This window comes from Buteo buteo, chromosome 17 (assembly GCF_964188355.1).
Source record: "Buteo buteo chromosome 17, bButBut1.hap1.1, whole genome shotgun sequence".
Classification (NCBI taxonomy): domain Eukaryota; kingdom Metazoa; phylum Chordata; class Aves; order Accipitriformes; family Accipitridae; genus Buteo; species Buteo buteo.
This window is the reverse complement of record NC_134187.1, coordinates 15,476,002-15,500,637: the sequence shown is the minus strand read 5'-3', so window position 1 is coordinate 15,500,637 and position 24,636 is coordinate 15,476,002. Positions and strand designations below refer to the sequence as shown.

The following is a 24,636-nucleotide window of genomic DNA, read 5'->3' as shown; positions in this document are numbered from 1 at the left end:
AGCATTTTCAAATAAAAAATTCTTTGTATTGCTGTATCTATCTTGTGACTTTTGTTGCAACGTTATGCCAGGAAACGAAATGAAAGGAGGAGTAGAACAAGTGGCTAAATATTGCCCTCACGTGGTAAAAGTTTAAAGGACAAAGTTATCTTTGCAAACATATGTAAGGTTCTTCTGCAAGGGAACAATTTTATTCAAAATCTGTACACTTCAGGTTTATTTTTAATTTTAATATCTTTTTCAAAATTAGACCCCATTTTTATATTAGATTCTTACTCTGTCTTGAATTTTATGTGGGACTAACCATTCTTCCAGGAGATACAGCCCTGCCAGTGTGAAGTAGTGTTAAGACCTCTGCATAGTCACATCCAGAAATAGAAATAGCTCAATCCTGCAAGATGCTGAGCAGTTCCTAGAGGACCATTGACTCTCAATAATTAGAAATACTTGATGTTAGTGGAAACTTATCATTCTAGGACTTTGCAGGAGTGCACAAGAAGATTAAAGATATTAATGAAAGAATATTCAAGAAATGAATCATCAGGAGCTCCTAGAAAAACTGTGAGAAAGTTATGTTTTTACAGACAAAGTGATGGAGCTACATGTGGATAGGAGGAAAGTGCAAAAGTAATTTGGTAGGAGTTAATATGGAATAACATGAAACCGAAGATGGTAACCAGCAAGAAGTGGCTAAAATCCTGTAAATGAGAAAATTGTTGAAGAGAACTCAGATCTGTATTAATATTACCCTGAACCCCTTGAGAATTTTATTTTGCAATAAGTTACATGAAACATTGTGTCATGTGTTCAGAAATAAAAGGAGCAGAATGCTCACAGTGTTGACTTCAAAATATTAACACAAGCATTCTTAGTACATGACTCATTGTTCCTACATTATTCTTAGTACAGAATGGACATTGGTATAAAATAAGTGAAGTCTACCTAGATAATTAAGAGTTCTCTGCAACAGAAAGGTCCCAGAAATTTAAGCAAGACATAGCAAAGTAAAATAAAAATGATAAAAAATTATTATATTCATGGAGTTGACCCTGTCTACCACAGTACTTAATGCACACATTAAATCTATCAAAACATATTGAATTACCATGCACAAAACTGAATACATTTTATTCTAATGCTTTTCTGAAATATTACTGTTATTCAGGCACTTTAACAAACTCAGGGCCCCCAAAAAAGCGCCATAAAGGTTGGTCACCAGAATCTCCATCATCTACTGAAACTTGGAACTTGCAGCTCAACCCACAGGCTCCAAACAGAATTAAAAATGGTAAGCTATACCATATAAGCTATACGGGAAAACAGTGGGGGAAAAGAGGCAATATTTTAAAGGTGCAAGCAGATTTGTATTAGAGTTTTGAAAGGTGTTTGATCCAACATGCTTACCTACATTTCCATTGCTTCATTTCCATTGATTTCTTTTTGAGGCTCTGAGCTTAACTCTCATTAGGATCCAGTCATCAAGTCATTATTAATAATTCCCAACAGGCGCCTGTGTCTGTCTTTAGACACCAAAACACCTTTGGGATGTTAAAATCAGTGTCATAACTCAGACCAAGGTACCATCCATTGCTTCAATTATTTTTCACAGTGTTTTTGGCTCTTGGATTTTATAGTCTAGATACAGACTAGAGTGACATGCAGTGAAATAAATTCACTTTCCACAAAATGTTTTATTTTAATGTGCTCTTGTTTAAATGAAAATTACTATAGAGAAGTTACAATTGAGCAAACATTGAATCTTAATATTTTCTTTCTCGCTATAGCAAGAAAACCTGTTTAGAAGCAGTGAAACTAAATTTATCATAGAGAACACACATATCATAACTATTTGTGCACTGCTATCACATAAGTCTCTGTATTCGTGCAGTCATACCTGGAATTGTTTGTTTATGAACATTTAGATGCATGGGTGATGTTCAAGGTTGCAACAATTAGTCCTCCAAGAAAATCAGCGTAATGGTATGCGTTTTAGTAACAGCTCATGAAATGTGTGATGTAACCATAAAAAGCATTCAATACCGATTCCAAATGTGGGTATGAGATGATGTTGAATAACTTTATTTTGAAGAATTCATTAGTAGACCTGACTCCAGTAATAATATGTCTAAAATCTTAGATGGAGGAAGCCTATCATCTTTACCACATTCTGTTTTGGTGGGGCCAGCCTCATCTCCAATGGTGGGCTCAGGAGAACCAGTCCCAGTTCCTGACAACTTGCTGAAAATCTGTAAAGCAAAGCCAGTTATTTTTAAAGGTAAAAAACCCAACCCCCCCAACAAGACCTTACAGCTTTTTGTAAGAGATATAAATATACGTCCTAGCGCTAAACACTGCTAGAGCCATCAATTTTAAAAGGTTTACTATTAAAACGGTTTAACACATACATGGGAAATTATGAAATTAATGTGACGTCTACAAACATTGTTTATTTTGTAGGTCATGGAAACTTCCCATATCTTTGTGGGAACATTAATGATGTGATAGTGAGTCCTTTGTTGTACACCTGTTACAGAAATTCACAGTCTTTATCTAGAGCATATGAACAATATGGTGCCTCCACAATACAGCCTATTTCAGAGGAAATGCAGCTCTTACTGACTGTCTACTACCTTGTCCAACTAGGTAAGATTATTTTACCTCCAGAAAGACTGCAATGAATAAATTACATGCTGGCGAATGAGAAAGGGAGTATTAGGGCAGGACAATATTAAGTATCAGTCTTAGGACGTGTGATATTAAACAATTTTATTCATGGTTATGAAACAAAACTAAATAATTAGTTCTTGAAGACCAGACAGATTGAAATATAATCATACAAAGTTCATCTTCTCCTATAATCTGGGAACACAGCAACTAAAAATAAAGAAAGGAAAAGAGCTGTAATTCACTGCTTTTGCATACAGTCTGTGGTTTAGAAGTAGTATTATGCTGAGACAGGCAGCACTCAACCTCTTAAATATTTCTAATTACTGATACTCAGGTTCCAATTAGGGCAGCTTTACTTGAGTATCACAAAGGCACTTCAAAATGAAAAACTTGGTTCACATCTGCCAAAGGCAATAGAGTCATGCACGCATAAATCTGAAACATGATCATCTCTAAAAAAAGTACATATTTTGAAAAAAAAATTGTTTTTAACTCAACAATTTTGTTTAATTGTTTCAAAATACTTTCTTCCTTTTTTTTTTTTTTTTTTTTTAGCCTCGGACCAGGTCCCTTTGATTGAGGATTTGGAACAAATATTCATGCGTTCATGGCGGGAATCACACCTGTCTGAAATCCGTCAGTACCAACAGGCTATTCCACAGACTTTTCCTCAAGTGCCCAGCCAGATTGCACCAGTGACTTCAGCCCAGCTTCCCTGGCTGGCGGGCCTCGCAGCTAGCTCCTGTAATGATAGTGTCCATATCATTGAATGCAGCTACTCTCTGGCTGAAGGGCTTTCAGAAATGTTTAAGCTGCTCATTGAAGGAAAATTAATAAAGACAAACTATGTGGTGATCATATGTGCCAGTAGAAATCGAGCCATCGATTCCTGCATTGTGATAACAGGTAAGATCCCAAGGTTGTATCTCTAGGCAAAACAGAGTAATTCGATGCTATGAGGAGTTTGGCTGGAGTTTCAATAAGCTGCCTCAGAAAGCAGAGCTTTGACCAAGAAGTAGTGGGTTTTGATGAACCCAAGTTGATGTTGCATAGTTGGGTCTCTCCCCAGCAAATCACATTCTGCCTGTGTAACCCTTTTTCTCACCAAGGCATCCCAGCCAACACTAGTGCAAACAAATAATAGCGAGTTACAGCACACACAGTGCATAAAGCTCTCCTGCTCTGTGTGACTGGGATTTTACTGCGAGCAGAGGACCGAACATTTCCTTAGCTTCTAAAAGATGGTCTTTCAATGTCATTCCCTTTGACAACCTATTATGCTGATAATTAAATAAATTATTTGAATAGCCATTCAAAGATTCATTATAAGTGTAAGATAATTGACAATGCCTTTGACTATTTATATGGTCTTTTTATATACTGTATCAACAAATATTTCCTAAACTGGGAAAGAAACACAAAGAATTATAAAACATGAGTCTGTCTTACAGATGTCTAGTGCATACACGTATAGGAGAGAGAAAAGACTCACCTCTGCCGTTTTTGTGTGTGTGGCATTCATTTAGCTGGGTAGTATTTTTATTATGACTTAGAACATTTTTAACTTTAGTTGAAGTGCTTTCAAAATTACTTTTTTGTCTTTTAGGAAAGTATCAGGCAAGAGTTCTGTCTGAGAGCATGCTCACTCCTTCAGACTACCAAAAAGAAGTTAACTATCAGCTGGTCACAGGGAAAGTGGAAACTCTGGGGTCCTTCTTTAGCACACTCTGCCCAGGTACCTAACAGGTTATAGAGACATGTTTCCAAGTCCCTGAAACTTTTAAGTCAGAGAAAATAGCTGTGCTCATTACCTTTCCAGAAGAAGGACATTATTAGAAATATATAAAAAATGCAGGACAAAGTTGTGAAAGTACATTTGAATTGAAATTCCTCCTAAAAGTGTCAGTTCATAAAATCCCTCAGTTTCATTAAAATATATCAGCAAATAGCTAAGCGTATTATTCTTAGCTATGCTAATCAATCCATAGACTATGCAAGTCCATATCCATATGAATGTATAAATTCTTTTGCCTTAAACACAGAATTCATTTAGACCATGATAGAACAGAGTTATTTTATCAAAGGTAGGATTTGCCCTTTCAACTTATCATACTGTGAACTTGATCATGATGCATGGGAAAGAGAGGAAAACTGCAGAGAGCCAGGGTTACTGGATCATTTTTAAACTGAGTATACCAAGGATTACTACCGGCAAGATTATCGGGGGATAGATTCAGCCACGTGGAAAGTTAAACTATCACACAACTAGAGCAAATGCAGCATATTTGTCAGTGTTAATGGGATGTCATAGTCCCCTTTGCCATTCATGTCATGTCGGTACATCTGTACTTAGATCACAAGAACCCTTCTGGATATGTCATGATATTTTGAGTGGTCACTTAAGAGAAACTTGTTTTCCTTGAACCATCGTGTAGTTATGTTAGTGTTTCTGCTCTTAGTATCTTCAAAGTATGGTTCTCAAAATCACTTTTGCTATTGCTATTGTTTGAGCAGAACAAGTAAATGAGCATCCTAAAAATAGTTGCCATCTACATCCACTGGATTGCACTTCACGGCGCAGACCCTGCCTTTGTGAGCTCAGTGCAGACACATTCAAACATCTTTTCAACTGCTGAGAAAATACTAAATACTCAGGACAGGCATGTTGTATTCTCTGCACAGCTTCCATCTGTAAGCAGGGCCCCTGCTGAATAGAATAGGATATATTTGCAGATATAGATAGTTCAGTAAAAAGTACCTTGCTTTCTTCAGCATTATGTGTAGCTACAAAGCTCATATTTCTCTTTCAGCTTTATAGGGAATTATTTTTCTTTCTGTCTCTCAAAAATGTTAGAGATTTTAAAATATTTATCAGATTTTCCAAAGCTTCTTGTAATCCTTATGAGTGAACTGTATAGCTCCATGGTCTGAACATAAACCAAGCCAGTTTCATGTCTTTGTTGTTGCTGATTTACATCAAGGCCTTGAGGCTGGTTTTCTACCATCCTCCATAAGTGCTCTAGCCAGTGGTCTGCAGAGCTCATTCCTTGGCCTGATTTGCATTTTATTAGTGATATGCTGTAAAAACAGATGCAATAGAAAATAACGAGAGAGTTCCTGTATAAAACAGCCAATAAGCCAAGGGCAGGATAACTAGCTAGCATATATAAAGCTCTTTAAGATCTACAAAACAAAATCAGTATGAAATGCAGCTCTTATTAACATGGATGTTTATTCTACTATCCCTTCAATTTGATAGAGGGTGACATTGATCTTTTGCTGGAGAAATTTTACCAGGAAAACCAAGGACACATCTCTTCATCACTTTCTGCTTCAGTAAATAAACCAACAGCACTGAATGGAACTGGAACAGCTGCGTGTACAAGTAAGTAAGGAGGATTTTTCTAAAGCGGTAACAGAGTAGGGTACTCGAGACCACATCTCTAGGTGTACAGTTAGATCCATCTGGGCAGAGTCCGAGGCTCTTAAGGCAAAGTTCCTGAGGCAAACAGCAGCTCATATCTTGGGATATTCAGATTTACACTGATGGATGCTCCGCTTCATTCCACTGGGTATTGTAGTCTTTGAAGCTCTAAGTCTTACTTCTGTGGTAGCAGAATGCTATTGCACAAGTTCACTTTCAGCTCTCAGACATTTAAGGGACTTACAGGACCAAAATGCCAAATGCAGAAACATTTCTTTGCATATTCCATATAGATTTTTATAAACTGGAACTCCTGTGCATAAGCAAAGTATCTTAAAGAGTAGATCAGCCATTCTTTGCCAGACTCTAACAATTTGTGTTAGATTAGACTTTGGGCATATATCTAAACAGAATTTTGCCTTTTTCCAGGTTATGAGATTGAACGACATCAGATTCGTCCATTCCAGCTAGCAGTGGCTCAGAAATTGCTGTCTCATATTTGCTCAATAGCTGACTCCAGCACTCAAAATCTTGATTTGGGTTCTTTCGAGAAAATTGATTTCTTGATTTGTGTTCCACCCTCCGAAGTGACTTATCAGCAGACTTTGTTTCATCTCTGGCACTCAGGTGCTCATTAGTTAGCTTTATTTTAGATTTACAGGACATTGTTAAATGCATTTTTATCTGGAAATACTGACATTTGTTCCATTTCTTTAGGTATTTTATTAGAACTTGGATTAGAGAAGGAACACCTTACAAAGCAGAGGGTGGAACAGTATGTTATAAAACTAGATGCAGAGGCCCAGATTAAATTCAAAGTCTTTTTACAAAACTCTATGCAGAATCCACATACGCTGTTTGTCCTAATCCATGATCACGCACACTGGGATCTAATGAGGTAAGAAAACTGTAACTTGTTTTTAGAGAAATTATTATTGTTTGCATTAGCTCTCAAGATCAGCCTTCTGATTTATTCCTTCCTTCATCTTTGTTTGCATCTTTCTGCTAACTCTATCTTCCCATGCATTGAATAAACTTGTTTTCTTTTAAGGTCCTTCATGACTTATTCTTGTGCTGCATATTCTATTATGCCCCAGTGGAATATTTCAGCTTTTCTTGCTCACCATTCTTATCTTCTTTCAGCCACAGCTATTGTTTTTTTGGCTGGTTGTCATTTGTTCAAAGGAAAGCTTCCTGTGAAAGTACACAGAGCTCATTATCCTCTGTCAGTGTCCTCTGGGCTGTAAAACATGCAAAAACCCTCCACACTGAGTATACAACTAGTGAGCCAACACTGCTGCTTATTTTTTTAACTGATTGGAAATTTTCCAGTACAATGTTTTTTCTATCCCGAATCACCAATTTGTGAGAATTGAAAGCTTCTGTGGATACATAGTAAAGTTAGGTATAATTCTCAGGGAAGCAGGTGGGTTTCTGTTCGACGTTTGCCAAGTTCCCCATCAGCTTACTCGCATAAATCAGTGCTTCCTTCACGGAGCCCTATTTCCTTTGCTTCTCAACAATCTGCCTGCTGAGGAGTTGGGCTGCTTTTGCTTCCTGGCTCCTGAGGCACTGGGGAGCTTGGAGAACACACTGAATTCCAGAAACACCAACATATTCCAGCTTTGAGAGCACAGTAGTGTTTCTGAAACCAAAACCTATGGAATCTTGCTTGTGAATGAAACGACAAGGTCTTGTCTTTCACACTGGCTAAGAATGATGATTTTCATCAAAACTTTATTTTTGCCTGTGAGGGTTTCCTGTTCAATTCCTCTATAACGTAGGAACTTAAATGACCTATTACAGCTGTCACAGCCTTTAAGGCATTTATTCATATAGCATCCTTGAGTGGTAGGAAGTATCTGTATTGCTGCTTAAGTCTGATATTTTTTCCTCTTATCTAATAAAGATATGTAAGTGAAAAATATTTAAATGACTGTTCTGCACAGCAGGATTCATGCCACCTAACTGAAGTCAGTTGAATGAGGTGCCTAAAACAGGAATGTAATTGCCTGGGATTGCCCACATAGTCACAACAGAGACATGAGCATCTATGAGGGCTGACTTAGGTCAGGGGTGGACACAACCAGTTTCTGGAGTTACTTGTCTCTCTCTGCTGGTAACAGAAGGAGCTTGCAGTGATGAGGCTTGTAACTTAGTCACTGCAGATAAATGCCAAAAATGAAATAGCATGAATTTGGGCTGAAGTTTTACAACAAAGCAAGGAACTGACTGTAGGTGTTCTGTGATACCAGCATTTGCCCTAACAATAACTATTCTTCCCTTTCATAATAGCTTTACCAGAGGTAGTTTCCCTCTGTTTTTCTGTCATACAGACTTACTGTCTGTCATTTTCTATCTTGATTTTTGTAGGTAAGAATTATATTTTTTTTAAGGACAACACTATCAAACTGGCCAAAGTTACTACAAGACTATGTGTCTGTTGGTAACTGCCAAAACATCAGTTTTCTTTCATCCTTTCTCTCTCATATTCTGATAGCTGTAAGTGACTGGTAATTTGCTAGCTATGGAGCTTATCAGACTTACAGAACTTTTCAGCTGCAGTGAAATAATTTGCATTTCTTTTCCCATCCTTCTATGCAACAAAAGCAGGGCAAAGAATAGAGTCTGAAGTTCCTTGTACGTGTTTAACTTTGATTTCATATCTAGGTTAAAGCTATTCCACTGACACAAATGTTCCCTTGTGCTGATTACTTTGGAGAGTTTTGGCTTTCTTTTTTGCAGTGCTATGCATAGCCTTTATCCTCAAACAGAACTGTCTACAGGACTTGTTGATAGACTGTTGAACTGCAGAGAGGTGAAAGAGGCGCCAAATATTGTGACCCTCCATGTGACTTCCTTCCCCTATGCGCTGCAGACACAGCATACTCATATCAGCCCTTACAATGAGATCCACTGGCCTTCTTCATACAGCAATGTAAGATGGATGCTTTGAGGTGCTTTTGTGAGCTTTTCATAAGTTATTTTACATTTACATACTTGGTGAAACTGTGGAGGCCCCATGATTTTTGTAAACAATAATGAAGTTTGCATGGCATCTTTTTGCTGTTCAGTCTGTGGCAAGTTCCTTTTCCCTCTGCTTATCCTGTCATTTCTTGCTTTTTTTCTTTATTCCTTTAATATCTTCTATAAACTGTAGTAGCTCTGCTAAAAATCTTTGAGCTACATAAATGGAAACCATCTGAAAACCTGTCTCTAGTGCATTACTGCATAAATGTATGTACATACCTGGATTTTCTTCATATGTGTGCACATTTATTCCATACATAGCTCTTCTGTCTGTATGTATGTATATGTGAGGAGAGAGAAAGAAACAAGGAAAAATTGGGTCAAACTTCTCTCAAAAAAATTGTTTCTTTCTCTCCTTGTTTTAATATGTCTGAGTAGATGTATGCTTATTAGAGAATGTGATTGCAAATATATCAGATACCAATGGTTAATCAATTGTAAATTAATAAATGATAGACTTTACATTTATATTTTTATTGCTTCATTTGCTTTAGGGTATAGATTTATACCATGAAAACAAGAAATACTTTGGACTGTCAGAATTCATTGAGTCCACCCTCTCTGGACATAGTATTCCACTGCTTCGGTATGACAGCTCTTTTGAAGCAATGGTCATGGCTTTGGGAAAGAGGTATGGTACCCTCCTTTGTTTAACACAGGAAATTTAGGAGGTGCATTCTAGCAACTTGAGTTACTAGCTGGAAGCCTGGTTCTTTTTTTTTTTCTCCTCACTGTCCCACAAATCAGCTGTGTATGCAAGGGCATTTCACTCGTTCTTATTTTCTCCTTCCATCTTTTTTTATATATTTATTTGGCCTGTAATCTAATCAGTCTAGGCTGCCTCTTACTATGAACATGCACACTGTTTAGCCCAATTTAGAGTGTGTTCTTGTTGTGACTAGTAGCTACTTCTAGGTTATAATAATCTAACATTGCATCATCATGTAATTTCAAATGTGCTATTACTTTTGTCCAATATTATCACTTGCTGACCCTGACTGATTTTGTTGTATAGAATTTGTGCATAGTGCACTTGGACCACAAAGAGAAGTAGACGTATCACTGTGGTTTGTACACTTAAATCAGCAATAAAAACTTCAGAGCATCATCAGAGCTTGAAAATATATCATTAGTTTTCCTTGGTTCCTGTGGAGCAAGTCTAGAATCACTGCAAAAGAGTAGTGACACATTATGTGCATGTCTGCAGCTGTGGATGAACTCTTTGGGATCTGTAAGAAGAATGAGAAAGGACCAGTAAAATCTTGTGAATTTGTATTGCTAACTGGGAGATTGAGCACATCCATACTTAACTGCTGGGGCTTGCTACAGGGTGCTTTGGAGCTTTGATCACACATATCAGGTGTTTTTCTGAGCAAGCCACAGTTCCTCTTTTTGCTGTGCACCTGGGTTTCATTTCTGTGAAAACCAGAGCACAGGAAGCTATTGCAAATCCTTGTCTCTCCCTTCCATAGACTGGGGACTGAGACAGGGTTTACCTGGGCTTGGGAACTTGGAGTGCTCATTGGATGCTGCCTGTGTATTCAGTCCTCTTGGAAACAAGAGTAAGCTCATTCAGGGCTTCAGTAAGAAAACAAAACAGCCCACCCCATCTCCCGCCCCTTAAGAATAACACATAATGAGAAATACTATTCTCATGGATAAGAGAATATAATTTTCCTTGATGATATTACTGAGTGCCTTAGCAAATATTCTGTGATATATTTTGTAGCAGCAGTAAAGTCTTAGTAACTTAAAGTGATGTAACCTTACTGGACTACTTGCTTAGTAAATCTTTACTAAGAAATGGAGAGACAACATCAGTTCTGATTGATTGTGAAATGGTGCCGTGCAAAGACTATCCAACTGCAAGTTGGTGAGATTCTTTTGTATAGTAGATATGAAGGATTCTTTACAGGATTAAATCCTGAGATTATTATATTTTGTAAAAATTAGCTTTTTCACTCTAGCCTTTAATACTTCACTATTTAATTCACCATTTATTTCAGGTTCCCCAGATTACACAGTGCAGTGATAAGGACTTTTGTCCTCATACAACACTACTCTGCAGCTATGATGGCAGTGTGTGGTCTTTCTCAGATGAAGAATTACACCTCAGTTGAAACTCTGGAAATCACCCAAAACCTAATAAACTCTTCAAGACAATGTCCTAGTGGTCATGGCCTCATGGTAGTGTTGAGAATTCCATGTACTCCGCTGGCTGCAGTGGCATATGAACGTCTGTATAATGTAAGGGAAAGACTAGCCCTTGAAGATAACTTTGAAATAATCTTGGGAAATCCTAATTCTGGAATCACAATAGGGAAGCACTTTGTGGAGCAGCTAAAGGTAACTTGCAGAATGACATATACTGGGAAGCTTGATTAGATGGGTAGGTGGGGAGACTTCACTGGTGAGAGTTATGGTCATGAGCTGAAATGTGTGTCTGACTAGTAAAAATAAAAACTACCATAAGGAACATGAGTTTTATCTTTTAGACATACTGCCTGTGACATCTCTACTGTCCTACCTCTGATTAATACTCAGTGGAGTATTAACTAATATGGCTAGAACTTGACTTCCAGCAGCAACCCTCCCAAACAGTTGAACTGCTTTTATCCACAGGGACCATAAGCAGTAAGGAAAAAAGCCAAATAAAATTGTCACAGTTTTAGCAGAATTTTCTTACAAAATCGTCATAGTGCAAAAAGATTTTAATCAGTGACCAGTTGAGAGTTGTATTATTCTTGTCACCAGCAGGTGGCATGAAGGTACCAAATCAGTGATGCTAGTTACGGGTCCTAGAACACCCCGGTCACAACTCAGGACTTTATGCTTTCTGGACCATGTGTTGGTTTATGGATTAATTTATATGCTTTAGATCCAGAGTCGTGGGTCATCTGTTTAACAAAAGCCTCTGATACTCCCTTGCTTTTCATAAAATTATCATCATCTGATCACCAAACCAAAAATGTATTTACATTCTAGGATGGTGTAACATACATATGGTACACTGTACTGTGTCTGATTCAATATATGTTAGATGAAGTCACTTGAGATCCAGGGGCTAACGCTGATCTCATTCTGCTGTAAATTAGGCATAACTTATTCTGAAAAATTGGTACTAGTTCTGAATCACATCCTGGTTGTCTTCTCTGACATGCACAATAGTGGTACATGTACGAATGTCGGAGGCTGAGTTCTTGTACTGTTGGTCCTACTGTCTATTCCTTACCTGTAGACCAGTCTTACAGCAAAAAGGACTGACTGGTGTGAGCAAAGCAGTATAGCCTGATGCTAAATGGTCAAACAATAGATCTAGTTGTCAAACTTCTCATGAAGTTATCAGGAAAACTTATAGCTTTGGGGGGAGAGCAGTAGACTTCAGAGGGTAGCAAGTGAGGACAGTGGTATGTGTGTGTTGAACACTTCCAGCTTTCCTCTATTCCTCTAAGGTGAAGAAGTCTTGTTACTAGCTCATTTTCTTCCTTGGACTCAGACATCCATACATTATCTGCCATAAGAAGCAACCTTCTGTACTCTTCTCTCCCACAAAGCTCCTACTCAGCTTTACTGTCCGTTGTACCATATCCACACTACCCGTCTATGCCCTGGTCTCAGTGCTATGTAGATGGGAAGCTAGGGGTCTTTTCAGACTGGAACATACTGTCTCAATCTCCTCAAACTTACAGCCGGCAGATTGCTACATGTATGCTCATAGAAATTGTGCAATCTACCTATGTTGAAATTGGCTCTGCTCTGTGCCTTCCCTTGGTGGAACATCCATCCCCTGTACAAATCGATTCATACAATGGATGATAAAAATATATATTTCTCTATTTGTGCCATATAGATATGTCTAACAGTGTTTCTTACCTTATACAGGCCTGGCAGAAAATTGAAGATGTAGATTGGAGGCCACAGACCTATTTGGAATTGGAAGGTTTGCCTTGTATATTGATATTTAGTGGTATGGATCCACAAGGGGAGTCTTTGCCACGGTAAGAAGATCCAGTATTTTCTCAGTGGCAGTTTTTTATCCATTGCTTGTCAAATGGCTAAAGATGAACTGTTTAATTACTTGTGGGAGAAGAAAACGGATTTCAGTGTCAAGGTGTTCCTTTTCCATTTTTTGGCAGTTTTTATATCATAAATACAAACCCCATATTATTAATAATAACCTCCTGTTTATAGCAAGATATAAATAGCTCAGAAAATATTAGGAGGTTATGCCATCTTAGAGGAGAGAATAAGAGTATGTAAAAAGGAAAGTATAGCTACTTTAGATACTTTAGTGTAGCTGAGACATCTGCTTGATGCTGGCATATGTGCTACAGGATGTGTGGAGAGATCAGTGCCTTCTGGAAAGGCAGCTGGAAGCCAGACAGGACACCCTGGGGCATTAAATGCTTTTGTATGTTCAACTGAATCCCATTCTGTGTGTTAGGCTTAGAACCCAAATGATTATTCTTTTTCTTATGCTGATGCTAATTTTTGGTGCACTAGTTTAAGCTGCATAATTGGATTAAGAAAAAGTGTATGCACCACAGTAGTAAACTTATTAAGCACAAAAGATATACTGTGTTCAGTCTCATCCATAGTTTAAGCAGATCATGAAAAAATTCCCCTCTAGCTGTGTTTGTAAAAGAAATAAGGGAGTAGATTACAGTGAGTTTTCATACTAGCCCCTCTTGTTTCTCTCCAGATCACTGAGATACTGTGACCTACGTTTAATAAATTCATCTTCTTTGGTAAGGACAACCTTGGAGCAAGAACTTGGTTTGGCAGCGTACTTTGTGAGCTCAGAAATTCACACAGAGAAAGCAGTTGTGAATGATGTGTTAGAAAGTGACCCAGAGAAACTAAGCAGCACTGATAATGAAGATGAAGAAGTAGCGACGGAAGGTATTACTAGTAGTGATAATAAAAGAAGCTGTGAAATGATTGAGTTGTATTAGAAAAAGCAGGACTGTATGGATACCTGCTCGGTGAGGGTTTCTGGAGTTAGCCTTACTGAGTGGGCTCTGCTCCTCAATTTTGCTTCATCTCATTGAGCCTGTATTTTCTCACCCTCCCTGCCCAGGGACTGCTGCTGCTGCAGCATTTTAATCTCTTGCAGTCCTGCTGCTGTATCTGTTCTCTCTCCCTGTTTTTTTGTCTCCCTTGTCTCCCCTTCCTCTGTACCTCCTTTGCCCCATATGTTCTGGCAGCCGCAAAGTGGAGCTCGAGTGGGTACATCCAGTGATACTCACTGTTGGGAGTGCTGTGCTGGGTTGCCCTCCCTGCAGCAGGGAAGTGTGCGCTTTGCCATCTGGGAAGCAGTGACCTGATCCCCTCCCTCACAGCAGGGGCAACTCCACCTAAGCTTTTACTGATGCTACCTAACCTATGCTTACATACTGACAATGATGGAAGATTCCTCCCAAGGAAACTGTATATAGTAGAGCTGACGAGTCTCTAGTTTATGAGGTATTAAATAGTATGGCTAGAAAATATATCTGAACATAGTAACTTCTGAGTACTCCTTGAAAATATCCATGAATTCAAACTGACAGTGTAGAGTCAGAGAATTTATAATTTCTTAAAAGAGCAATTAAGAACATATAAATCTGTAAGAAAACAATAATAATTTACCCAGGAACTGTTGGGGAATTTTTGAGTGATAGTTGATGGGTGTTATCAGTTATCATTAAGTTTGTTACATTTTTCTTTACTGTCTGTTGTGCCTTGTAACTGCGGAAAACAAGGGATTTTTATCCCCATATTTAAATCTCAAACTGCTTGCCTTGATTTCCTTTTCTATGCTATGATGAGGAAGAGAGCTGGTTACTGTTCACCTATTAAGTTCTTACTCATTGATAATAAGGATAGCAGAAGAAGCAGAACAAAAATATTTACTTTAATCAAATATATACTTTTCAGGTCATACTCAGACTGTCTACAATAGAGGCCTACTTTAGATGTGATGAGTACTTCTGTCCATTTAGTTGAAGTATGCCGAGTTTGTATGTGATCCGAGTCAAATGGGCACCTAAGTTGTTAGGCATCTAAATTGTAAGGTTGCTTTCCTAGTCCATGAAGTATGGTATGCTCCCCCAGAGTCCAATTCAGAACACCTGAGACAGACTTACAGTCTAAGTTTCCTGCTGGCCATGCTTATGTCTCAGTTTATCATTGTAAAACTGTACAGAAACAAGCATTTTAACTTAGAAACCTAAGCGAGGAACCTCAAGTGAATATCTGTGGTGGCCATCCAAATATGGATTTTCATCACCAAAAGCTGAGATATAATCTGGCCATAAAGCTGTAATGTATGGGGTAGGAGGTAATTTCATAACATACTGACAAAATAGAGCTTGTTGCCTGTTGGTTTCCCTGAAAGTGGATTAGTGAAGAAAGTAAGACATGGGTAGAAAGAGCAAACATGGTTGAGACATGCCTAGAAGTTACCAGCTCCTGGCTGCTGCATTGATTTTGTGAAGCTATTGCAGCTCAGCATGCTTAGGTTAGACCATAGGCTGATCCAATATTGCATGGCAGGAACAGATACCCTCCATACTGAAAACAGTGTTAGAATGAGGACAAGACCCACACAAACTCTTGTGTACTTTTCCCTCCTTTGACAATGTAGCTGTGCCTTCTTACAGGCTTACTTAAATTATATTTTGGTTTTGTTTTCCCTTACTACCATTCATGAAACAGGTTCTACTTCAGAAAAGAGAAGCCCTATGAAAAGAGAAAGATCTCGTTCCCATGACTCTGCATCTTCATCTCTCTCTTCAAAAGCTTCCAGTAAGACCTTAAGATCATTTCTATTAACTTACATTTAGGACATAAAAGAGACGGTTTATTCAGCTTATTAAGATAAATAATAAAAGGCATAAATCACTAAGGTTTTAGTAAGGCCTGTTTTAATGGAATCATGGAAGATAACTTTAAAAAAAAAGTTTCAGACTTCAGAAATATAAGAAATAAGATCTCTTGCTTGAAAAATAATCATAGGGTGGGGTGCCTAAACCAGGCAATTCTTTGATATGTGCCACTAAGGTATGAATCCTCAGTACTGTGATGGCTGAGTGTGTTCACTGAAGCTATGACAATTTATGAAAAAGAAAACATGCTTCACATTTTTAAAAAATCTTTTCAAAATCTGTAGGAGAAAAAGCATGCTCGTTCTCATTGGTATTTTTACCTTTTGGGGTTTTGCTCTGGAATGTTCACTCATTAATTTTGCACTGTTTGAAAGCTCTTTTGGAGGTAGATAATTTTTTAAATCTTTGGTTCCTTTTTAATATGCAAACTAATGTAGAAAGCATGAGGAAATGTTGAGAACTACTACAGCTCTTTTGTCTGATAAATTTCTTTGCATGCTTTTTATGCAGATAATATTAAGAGGAGAGTTGAATAAAAGTGGGGAATATAAATTGTACCATAACTTCCTAGAAGTCGCAATGTCATGCAGCTTTCTAAAACATGTTTTTTGTCAGTGACAGTAAATTCTTTTTGACCTAATTGTAGTTTTCAACATGGTGACATGCATATTTGGCCCATGATTTCTTTTCTACAGGCATAGTGGTGGTTACAAAAGGAAAAAAAGCTTGAAAACATTTGAATAAATTTCATCAACACTTTAATTTTCAAAATAGTTTTGTCTTCTTTAAAGTTAGACTACTCATCAGTTCCATGGTGTCCATGTGGCCTGCCTGTGGCTTTGTAGCCTCAATTTGCCTGTGGTTAAAGAAATCTTTTTTCCTTTCTTTTTTTTTCCGTGTTCTTAGATAATGGTATTTTGAGGGATGTCACAGTGGCTTTACTTGAAACCATTCATACTGCCGGCGATACTTTTGTATTTATTGCTAATGTCCTTTAATGGCTACTTTGGATTAATATGCAGCTGGAGTATATCTTACTATTTCTTGAGATCAAGAGAAACTATGGACTAGCGTTTTTTTGAACACCAAGACTGTTGCTTTCAACATGAGAGGAAAGCTGTTTTTATCTATGTTCAGCTTCAGACAGATATTCCTAGTACCATGTGGAGACTGATTCCTCAACCAGTTCTCAGCCTACTCTGAAGACTGTGAATTTATTTGCATCTCCTCTTTGGAATTCACTAAGCATTAAAGATGCCTAGAACCACTTAAAACAAGGCCTTAAACTTTCAAGAAATCTTAGTAGTTAGAATACGTAAGGTAGAAATATACCGTTTTCAGAAAATCAGCAATTAGCTGTAGGGTATATCTACATGACATATTCAAGGCCAACATTTGTGAGTTCAGTATGTGCTCTGAGCTGACCAAAAGCTGTATGAATGCATTAATGCATTATGTAGCAGCAGAGACTTGAGCGCCAGGTTTTATGAGATCAGAATAAGTGCTGCAGTGATGCAGACACATGAGTGTCAGATCAGAGCTGACTCAGAGGACTGTTTCTAGATGTCAGTCTGTGAAGACATTTCTGTAGTCTAAATGTGACTACTTATTTTCTTATACTCTTTTAAATGATGGTTTCAGTAATTTTGTATTTGTTTTGAGTGATGAAAGTATCTGTTGTACACCTTAAGCAAGGAATGGATGAGGGAAGTAGAGGACAGGACAATCACTGACATCTTTCCTAGGCACTTCAGTACTTTAAAAGCGATTTTCTGCATTGAGAGGAATACTCCAAACTAGTCCCATTATGACTTCCTGTACGAGAGAGGTGAAAGCAAGAACAGGAGTGGGATTGCAATGTTTGATGGATACTCTATCTAAATGATATTTTTGTTTTGTTTTGTTTAACTATGGCATTGACTAGCAGACATAGTTGATAGTTGAAATACAAATTTTCTTTTAGTTACAGCATTCTGCAGTGAGTCATCTCCTCCTTTAATAGCAGCAGGGGATACAGCAAAATCCGCCCACCAAGTCCTAAGCAACAGCGCTGAAGAAACTACAAATAACTATGAAAGGCAGAAGCCGAAAGTAGACAAGGGGGCACAAACAACAATCAGCAAACATTTGCCACCAGTAACTGAACAGCTGGATACGAAACAAAACATAAAAAGTGCCCAAATTTCCATCACCTCATCATCCTCCTCACCTTTCTCCTCCTCTTCTTCCTCCTCTGCACCTACTCATAACTCCTTCATCCTACAGACCTCTCAGTGCTCCATGACCAAAGCATCAAAACAGCCTCCCATAGTTTTCCTGCCCAAACTGGTTTATGACATTATTACTTCTACAGACAGCAGTGGACTTCCCAAATCATCTTCCCTCTTGCCTTATCATTCTGTTATGTGGGCAAGTTCTTTTCGTCCTCTTATGAGTAAGATGATGACTTGCACGGAGCAGTCTCTGTACTATCGCCAATGGACGGTTCCCAAGCCAATCCATATGGACTACAACAATAGAAATGAGGGCAGAATGGACACCTTCCATCCAAGGAGGCTGCTGCTGAGTGGGCCACCACAGGTGTGTAATAAGAACAAGGTATTATCATTGATTTATTTTGTTTAATTTTATCATAATCTCAGAAAAAATAGATTAGTTATTATTATCCATACTTGGAAGGGTTTTTTTGGTGCAGAGTAAGTTGCTTATATTTCATTCCCTAATCCCTTCTAATAAAATAGTCTTCCTTTCTTTACTGTTAGCCTGAGTTCAAAGACAATGAAGCTGTAGCAATGTTCATTTTCTGTCAGTCTCTCTCCATTAAAATGTTTTAAAAGAGTTTGCTCAAGAGAGAAATTTCATGTATAATTTCAGTTTGTTAAAGTTGAGTATGCATTTACATTTTAAATAAAGATCAAAGATCTTCACAAAACCACTTTCTTATGATCTGTCTGAAGACAGTTGAGAATTTGTAATTAGGTTATCTTCTCTTTACTCCACACAGCAGGCAGAAATAGAAGCTGTTGGAAATAATACATGCAAGAAGGCCAGTTCAACATGAGCAAAGCCATATTTACAAGAGGAGTAGCTGACCCAAGAGTTTTTAAATTACTTTGAAAAGATATATGGAAATGGGTATACTCCTGAGAAGTTCCTTCTCTTCTAAATTCTCTAAGAATATTTAGCACTTATCTGAGCAAACTGTCTCCTAACTGAATGCACGTTACATGCTAAAGGTAATATTGTGCCTCTCATGTTCTGCTGAAGTATGAAGCAACAAGTTAGGAAGAGACACCATGCCTAATGAGAGCATATATATGTCCTATGAACCTCAGAATTCAAAAAGGATAAATCCAAACCAAGACAAAGACCCATGTTTCCAGTAATTGTAACAACCACCCAAAGAATTAATCTAAAGATAGTTACTGATTTAATTTGCCACATGATCCACTCTTCTATGCCCATCCTTTGCAAAAGAAAACTACATATTGTCATTTGTTAAGTGATTGTATTCCACTGTGCACCCAAATTTATGGTGCAGTAGAGTAGAAAGAATATAAATGGGCTTTTCATATTGGGACTTCCTGCAAATGTTACTGTAATTCATAAAGGATTCCAGAAAGTACTCTGATGAGCAGTTTCTCACTGTCCATTCTTTTGATCTAAATTGTCCATGTTTCCCAAAGATTGAAGTATTATGTGATCAAGAAACTGAATTTCATATTCAGCTGCAGCATTAAAATGAGTACATTCTGGAAGAGAGAGGTTGTTCATTTCCGTCTCAAATTAAAACACAGGCTGTGACAATTTTTTTTAGAATTTTGTATGCATACACATCAAACCCGACAAAGATACTATTCCCAAAGCCACCCTAGATATCCAGATTAGCCAATAAGTAAATATTTCTTTGGTATTCATTTGGTTATGTACATTTACAAAAGTAAATCTGTGATTCTCATAAGAGTCATTCAGAGACTTCTGAGAGCATACTACACACGTGTGAGAAGGTTTTGATGCTTCACACACTTGGTACTTGCCATTTAACTAATTATAATTTAAACAGGCAGCTTATTTATCCATTGGCTCCCTTCCAGGGTATGGTATTCACCACTCTTCACTATCAAACCTTTTTTTTTTTTTCAAATATTGAATAGGACTCCTGTTGACGCTCTGTATAGTAGTGAATTTCAGCCTTGATATCACTTCTGTTACTTGAAACTCCATCTCTTCTCCAGCTGTCTGCAGAATGGAGGTTATTTCCTAGTCTTGCATTGGGTCATAAAGTTGGACCAATTCCTAAAGGACGCTTTTCACATGTTTATTCATTTTATATTCCTCAATTCTTTCTGAAGAATATACCTGTTTCACACAGACCAAATTCACATGCATCAAAATTTAGGGGTATATATTCATTTCAGTATATAGAAAAAGACAGCAGCTTTGCTTCCTTTACTATTTTAACCTCCCAAAGTACTACAAACTCCTGTAAACCAAACAAAGAGCTGTAAAAGCATGTTGATCTTTTATTGGTTTAAGGTATAACAATACAGTGTTTCTTCTAGGGAGTAGTTACAATAAATATGCAGAAATTAGAATTTCCCTTTTCTTTTGGGGAATAAATAATTTTGCTTCCTTAAATAGGTTTTACTCACATGTGTGTTTGATAATAGTAACATTTGACATGGACTTAATGCTTAATGCATGAAAAGATGTAGGCAGAAATAAAAACAATTCTTAGAAAGCACCTATCTCAGTGTTAATAACATCTCAGCCAAAGTATAAGACTGCCAGATTACTATCTTTTCAAAAATTAGGAAGTAGTTGTTTTCTCTATCAGGCAGCAATTACTTTACTAAAATTCAAATCAGGAAGCAATTTGTTGGTTAAAATGAAAAATATGAAATCAACACAGGAAGAAAACTAGGCACATTAGTGAACCAAAATTATAATTCTCACTGTCAGGGTAATTAGTAATAAAGTACACTCACCCTTCTCTCACAGAGGCATTTTACCCTCTGTACTGGTCAAAATGTTTTGCTAGAAGACTCAATGCATTTTTACAAGGACAATTATGTACATTAGAAGGCAATACATGCATTGTTTTTACAACAGGCTTTAGGAAATGCAGCAGAAACTGGATAGGTATAAATAGATCTATATATCTGTAAGTTAGCTCACATCATCAAAGTTAAGCCATTGGTTAGGGAGTATGAGTAAATATGCACCACCATGAACAACATGTATCATATCTATGGCTAGAAATCTAGTGCACCCAAGAAAATGCGTATGAGGAAGCCTAAATTCACGAAAGTATTTTTCTTAGAAACATTCATCTTAAAGTTCCCCAAACTGCAAATCAAGGTTTTGTACCTTTGTTTTTAACTGGATATTACAACTGAGAACTAGCATTTTCCTTAAGTGTGGAAGCTGCTCATAAGCATGGCTCAGTCCTGTGGCACCATGTCCAGGGAATGAAGCAAGCACATCTTAAGACACTTTCTAAGGAAGAAGACTGCTGCTTGTATTATTTGGTTTTCCTCTACTCCTATTAAAATCTTATTACCTATATAAGGTATAGGTAATACCTATACCTAATATAAGGCCTATATACCATTCAGCTTATGTAAGAAAAATATTAGGGAAATATGTAATATAACTATTGTTAGCTGTGTTTTAGAAGAACGTAGCAAGTGGCAACAAGGACAAGGGCCAGCACCATTTGACCAGCTGTCTGTGGACCATCAGCATGTTTTCTATGAATCACCACTGGTTCGCAGACCACAGTTTGAAAACCAGTGTCATGGTATATGAAGAACTATCTCACCTGGAAATTAAAATAGAAAAGCCTTATGAAATTTTTTCCCCTTTTGCCATATTTCTCTGAATGTGAAGAATGAAATCAGATGATACTTTATAGAAACATGTAAGAATAATAAAGTAGTTCTAGTGGTCCTGGTGTCCAGTGTCTGGAACAAGTTAAAAAAAGGGAACTCATTACTGTTAGACCTGCTGCAGCAGCACTTTTGGATGTCACTTCCATGAGTAAGTGTGGATGCATACACGTAATTTCTCTGACTAGAATATCTCTCTCTCATATTCTTAGACAGACTGTTTTCAGCTTATCCTTGTTATCTATGGGAAGCACAGTTCAGTGGTCAAAATCTTTGGAGAGCTTTCCACTCCTCTTAGGTAGTGTATGCCTTTGACACAAAAACTAGACCTCACACCTCTTGAATTTTCTGCAGGAAGGATTTGAATTTGTATTCCTTCCTCTTGCTCAGCTGCATCTGCACTCTTCATGAATGAAGAGCTGCAAGGTAAACATATTCTTAGTTTTTTTATGGGCCAAATGATCCCTTGCACTAAGGATGAAAACAGAAACCAGAATACTAAATCTGTGCAGGCCCCAAATTCCTTAATTATCATAGGTTTTCACAAGATTGGAGATTTTTACTTAGTCTTCTGAGATTTTCTTCTTCCAAGTCTGATTCATCAGATTTCTGTCTCCAAATTCAGGTAGATAGAAACAAATTAGAGGAATACTTCCATTATTTGGAAATATTGGCCCCCCAAGTGCCTTATCTGCTAAGGTGCTGGGCACTGCCACATATTTGAGGAACCTCCTTCTGGCAAGTAGAGCTGTCTGTAGTAGCAGCACCCCTCATGTACGTTTTGTTTCAGGAATTGTAAAAATGCAGCCCAGTTCCAGGTTCTTTCATTCTTTTAATCTGTTTTCAGCTTTTACGTTCAGGGCAAAGGCAGGATATGGAGAAAAACACCTTGCTCAGAGTACTTCCTTACCAGTTGTCATTGTTAATATATTATATCATGCTTAAGCCCAGAGTCCCTAATTAGGATCAACACGGCATTGTACTAGGCTTCTCTAAAGATGTGTAAAGCTACAGTCTGATCATGTGTCCCGTTTAAAATTTCTTTGTAGATCTTCTATTTTGTTGCAGTTGGGAGATGGAGGATAGACAAATATGGGGCTTTATGTTTCAAAGTTGTACATATCCTGCTTGCAGGATCTCTTTGCAGCTACCTATGATGCCCAAACTATCAAAAAGAGGGGTGGTGGCAGTTGGGGCAAGGACTCTTCAGAGACATGTGGAAGCTCTGTTTATTGACAGCTATTCAGTATTTTTGAACAAAGACTGACACTCTGTGCTGTTCTGTTTTGCTTAGAGATGGCACATATAGAAAAAAACACAATTAATTTCAAAGGTGCAATTACCTATCTGGGCATGCTACAAATTCAGTTGCTCAAGGTTCTTCCTTTCTGGAGTAAACTTTGATTGTAAATAAGGAGTCATTCTTTTCTCATTTTCTTTTTGAAAATCTTCTCAAAATGACCTGGCAAAGGTGTTCTCTCTTTCACCAGCTCATCTCTTCAGCAGCAAATGCAGGCAAATGTGCAAGTGAATGGAGTCCAAATATGAATGTTGCCATGTGCTCAGCCTGATCTCTCTCCTGGCAGAGAAACATTCTGAAACCATGGAGAGATTCCTGCAAGTTCCTACCAGCATTTTGCATATAGTGTTGCTAATATCTTAACAGTTCATAAAGCTCACAGCACTGTATTGGACACTTTTTATGTGACAGATAATGAGATAATTGGGTAAGATACGATGCATGGAATATGATACATACATAAATTTTAGTTTAGTGGTTAGGGGCTAGCACTTGTAGTCGTGTGGTTTCCAACATTTTTGACTCATGACCCTACAGGTTTATGTATACTTGAGTCAATTGACAACTAATACCCTTCATCTAAGTATGACATAGTAGTAGCCTAGTCACTCCCAGATACATTGCTGAAGATACATTGGTGAATATTGGTCCCCCAGGGAAAGAAAAATATGTGATTTTGATAGAATAAGTAAGTTTTAAATGGTTACCAAAAAGAAAAAGTAAGGTTTTCAGCCTGTTGTTCGGTTGACAATTCTAAGTATATCCTTCAAACAAATTAGGAATTATTTTTTTCACATAGGTACCTGATATCAAGGGAACAGGATGTGTACTTTTGACAAATGATCTCTCATTTGATTGAAATCAGGGAACTGTTAATCTGCCAGGCCACCCTGTGTTTAATGAAATGATGATCAGAGGCTCTTCAAAAGAATATGTTTGTAAGGGCATATAAAGGTAAACTCAGACTTGAGAGAAAACATTGAAAGTATATTTCTTCTAGGACAAAGTATCATCAGGTTTGCCTCAGATGTGGGAATAAAAGATGTTTTTCTTTAGCTCACCAATCAATAGCCATTGCAGCCCAGTTCAGAACCTTGTTCAAGAGTCAGTAGAAAGATTCTCATTAGTCTCAATGGATTTTACATAAAAACCCAGACTGGGTGTTAGAAATGTCCAGTCCATGGGCTGACTATAGTCCATGCTATCATTTCCTCTATTCAAAGTCACTTTTTTTCTGTGTCTTTTTTACCTGGATAACAGAGAGTTGTGTGCTAACACATGGTCTACCATGTGTACCTGAAAGGCTTATTTGACCCCCAACAGGGATAACGGTACCCTTTTCCACCCTTTGCAAGCAACTGTGTAAAATGCAGTCTGATTTATTAAAAGCAACAGATACTGAACTTTGACCAAAACAAACATTTACCTACTCTTGCTTCAGCTTCAAAGCCTCCC

The 24,636-nt window shown here is 37.6% G+C and overlaps 1 protein-coding gene across 2 annotated transcripts in view; it reads left to right on the top strand.

Moving 5' to 3' along the window:
- The window catches only part of GREB1 (growth regulating estrogen receptor binding 1), a 61,052-nt gene that overhangs the window by 17,300 nt on the left and 19,116 nt on the right, over nt 1–24,636 (top strand). Inside the window, exons 7-21 of one of the 2 annotated variants that reach the window (XM_075049120.1) lie at nt 1,166–1,288; nt 2,138–2,275; nt 2,458–2,643; nt 3,223–3,573; nt 4,274–4,402; nt 5,927–6,052; nt 6,521–6,718; nt 6,809–6,989; nt 8,837–9,029; nt 9,616–9,752; nt 11,128–11,467; nt 13,004–13,119; nt 13,824–14,023; nt 15,821–15,910; nt 17,954–18,570. In XM_075049120.1, the coding sequence (XP_074905221.1) occupies nt 1,166–1,288; nt 2,138–2,275; nt 2,458–2,643; nt 3,223–3,573; nt 4,274–4,402; nt 5,927–6,052; nt 6,521–6,718; nt 6,809–6,989; nt 8,837–9,029; nt 9,616–9,752; nt 11,128–11,467; nt 13,004–13,119; nt 13,824–14,023; nt 15,821–15,910; nt 17,954–18,570 (3,125 nt within the window). Of the gene's footprint in view, nt 1–1,165; nt 1,289–2,137; nt 2,276–2,457; nt 2,644–3,222; nt 3,574–4,273; nt 4,403–5,926; nt 6,053–6,520; nt 6,719–6,808; nt 6,990–8,836; nt 9,030–9,615; nt 9,753–11,127; nt 11,468–13,003; nt 13,120–13,823; nt 14,024–15,820; nt 15,911–17,953; nt 18,589–24,636 lie in introns of both variants that reach the window. The other variant, XM_075049119.1, reaches the window with a different exon arrangement.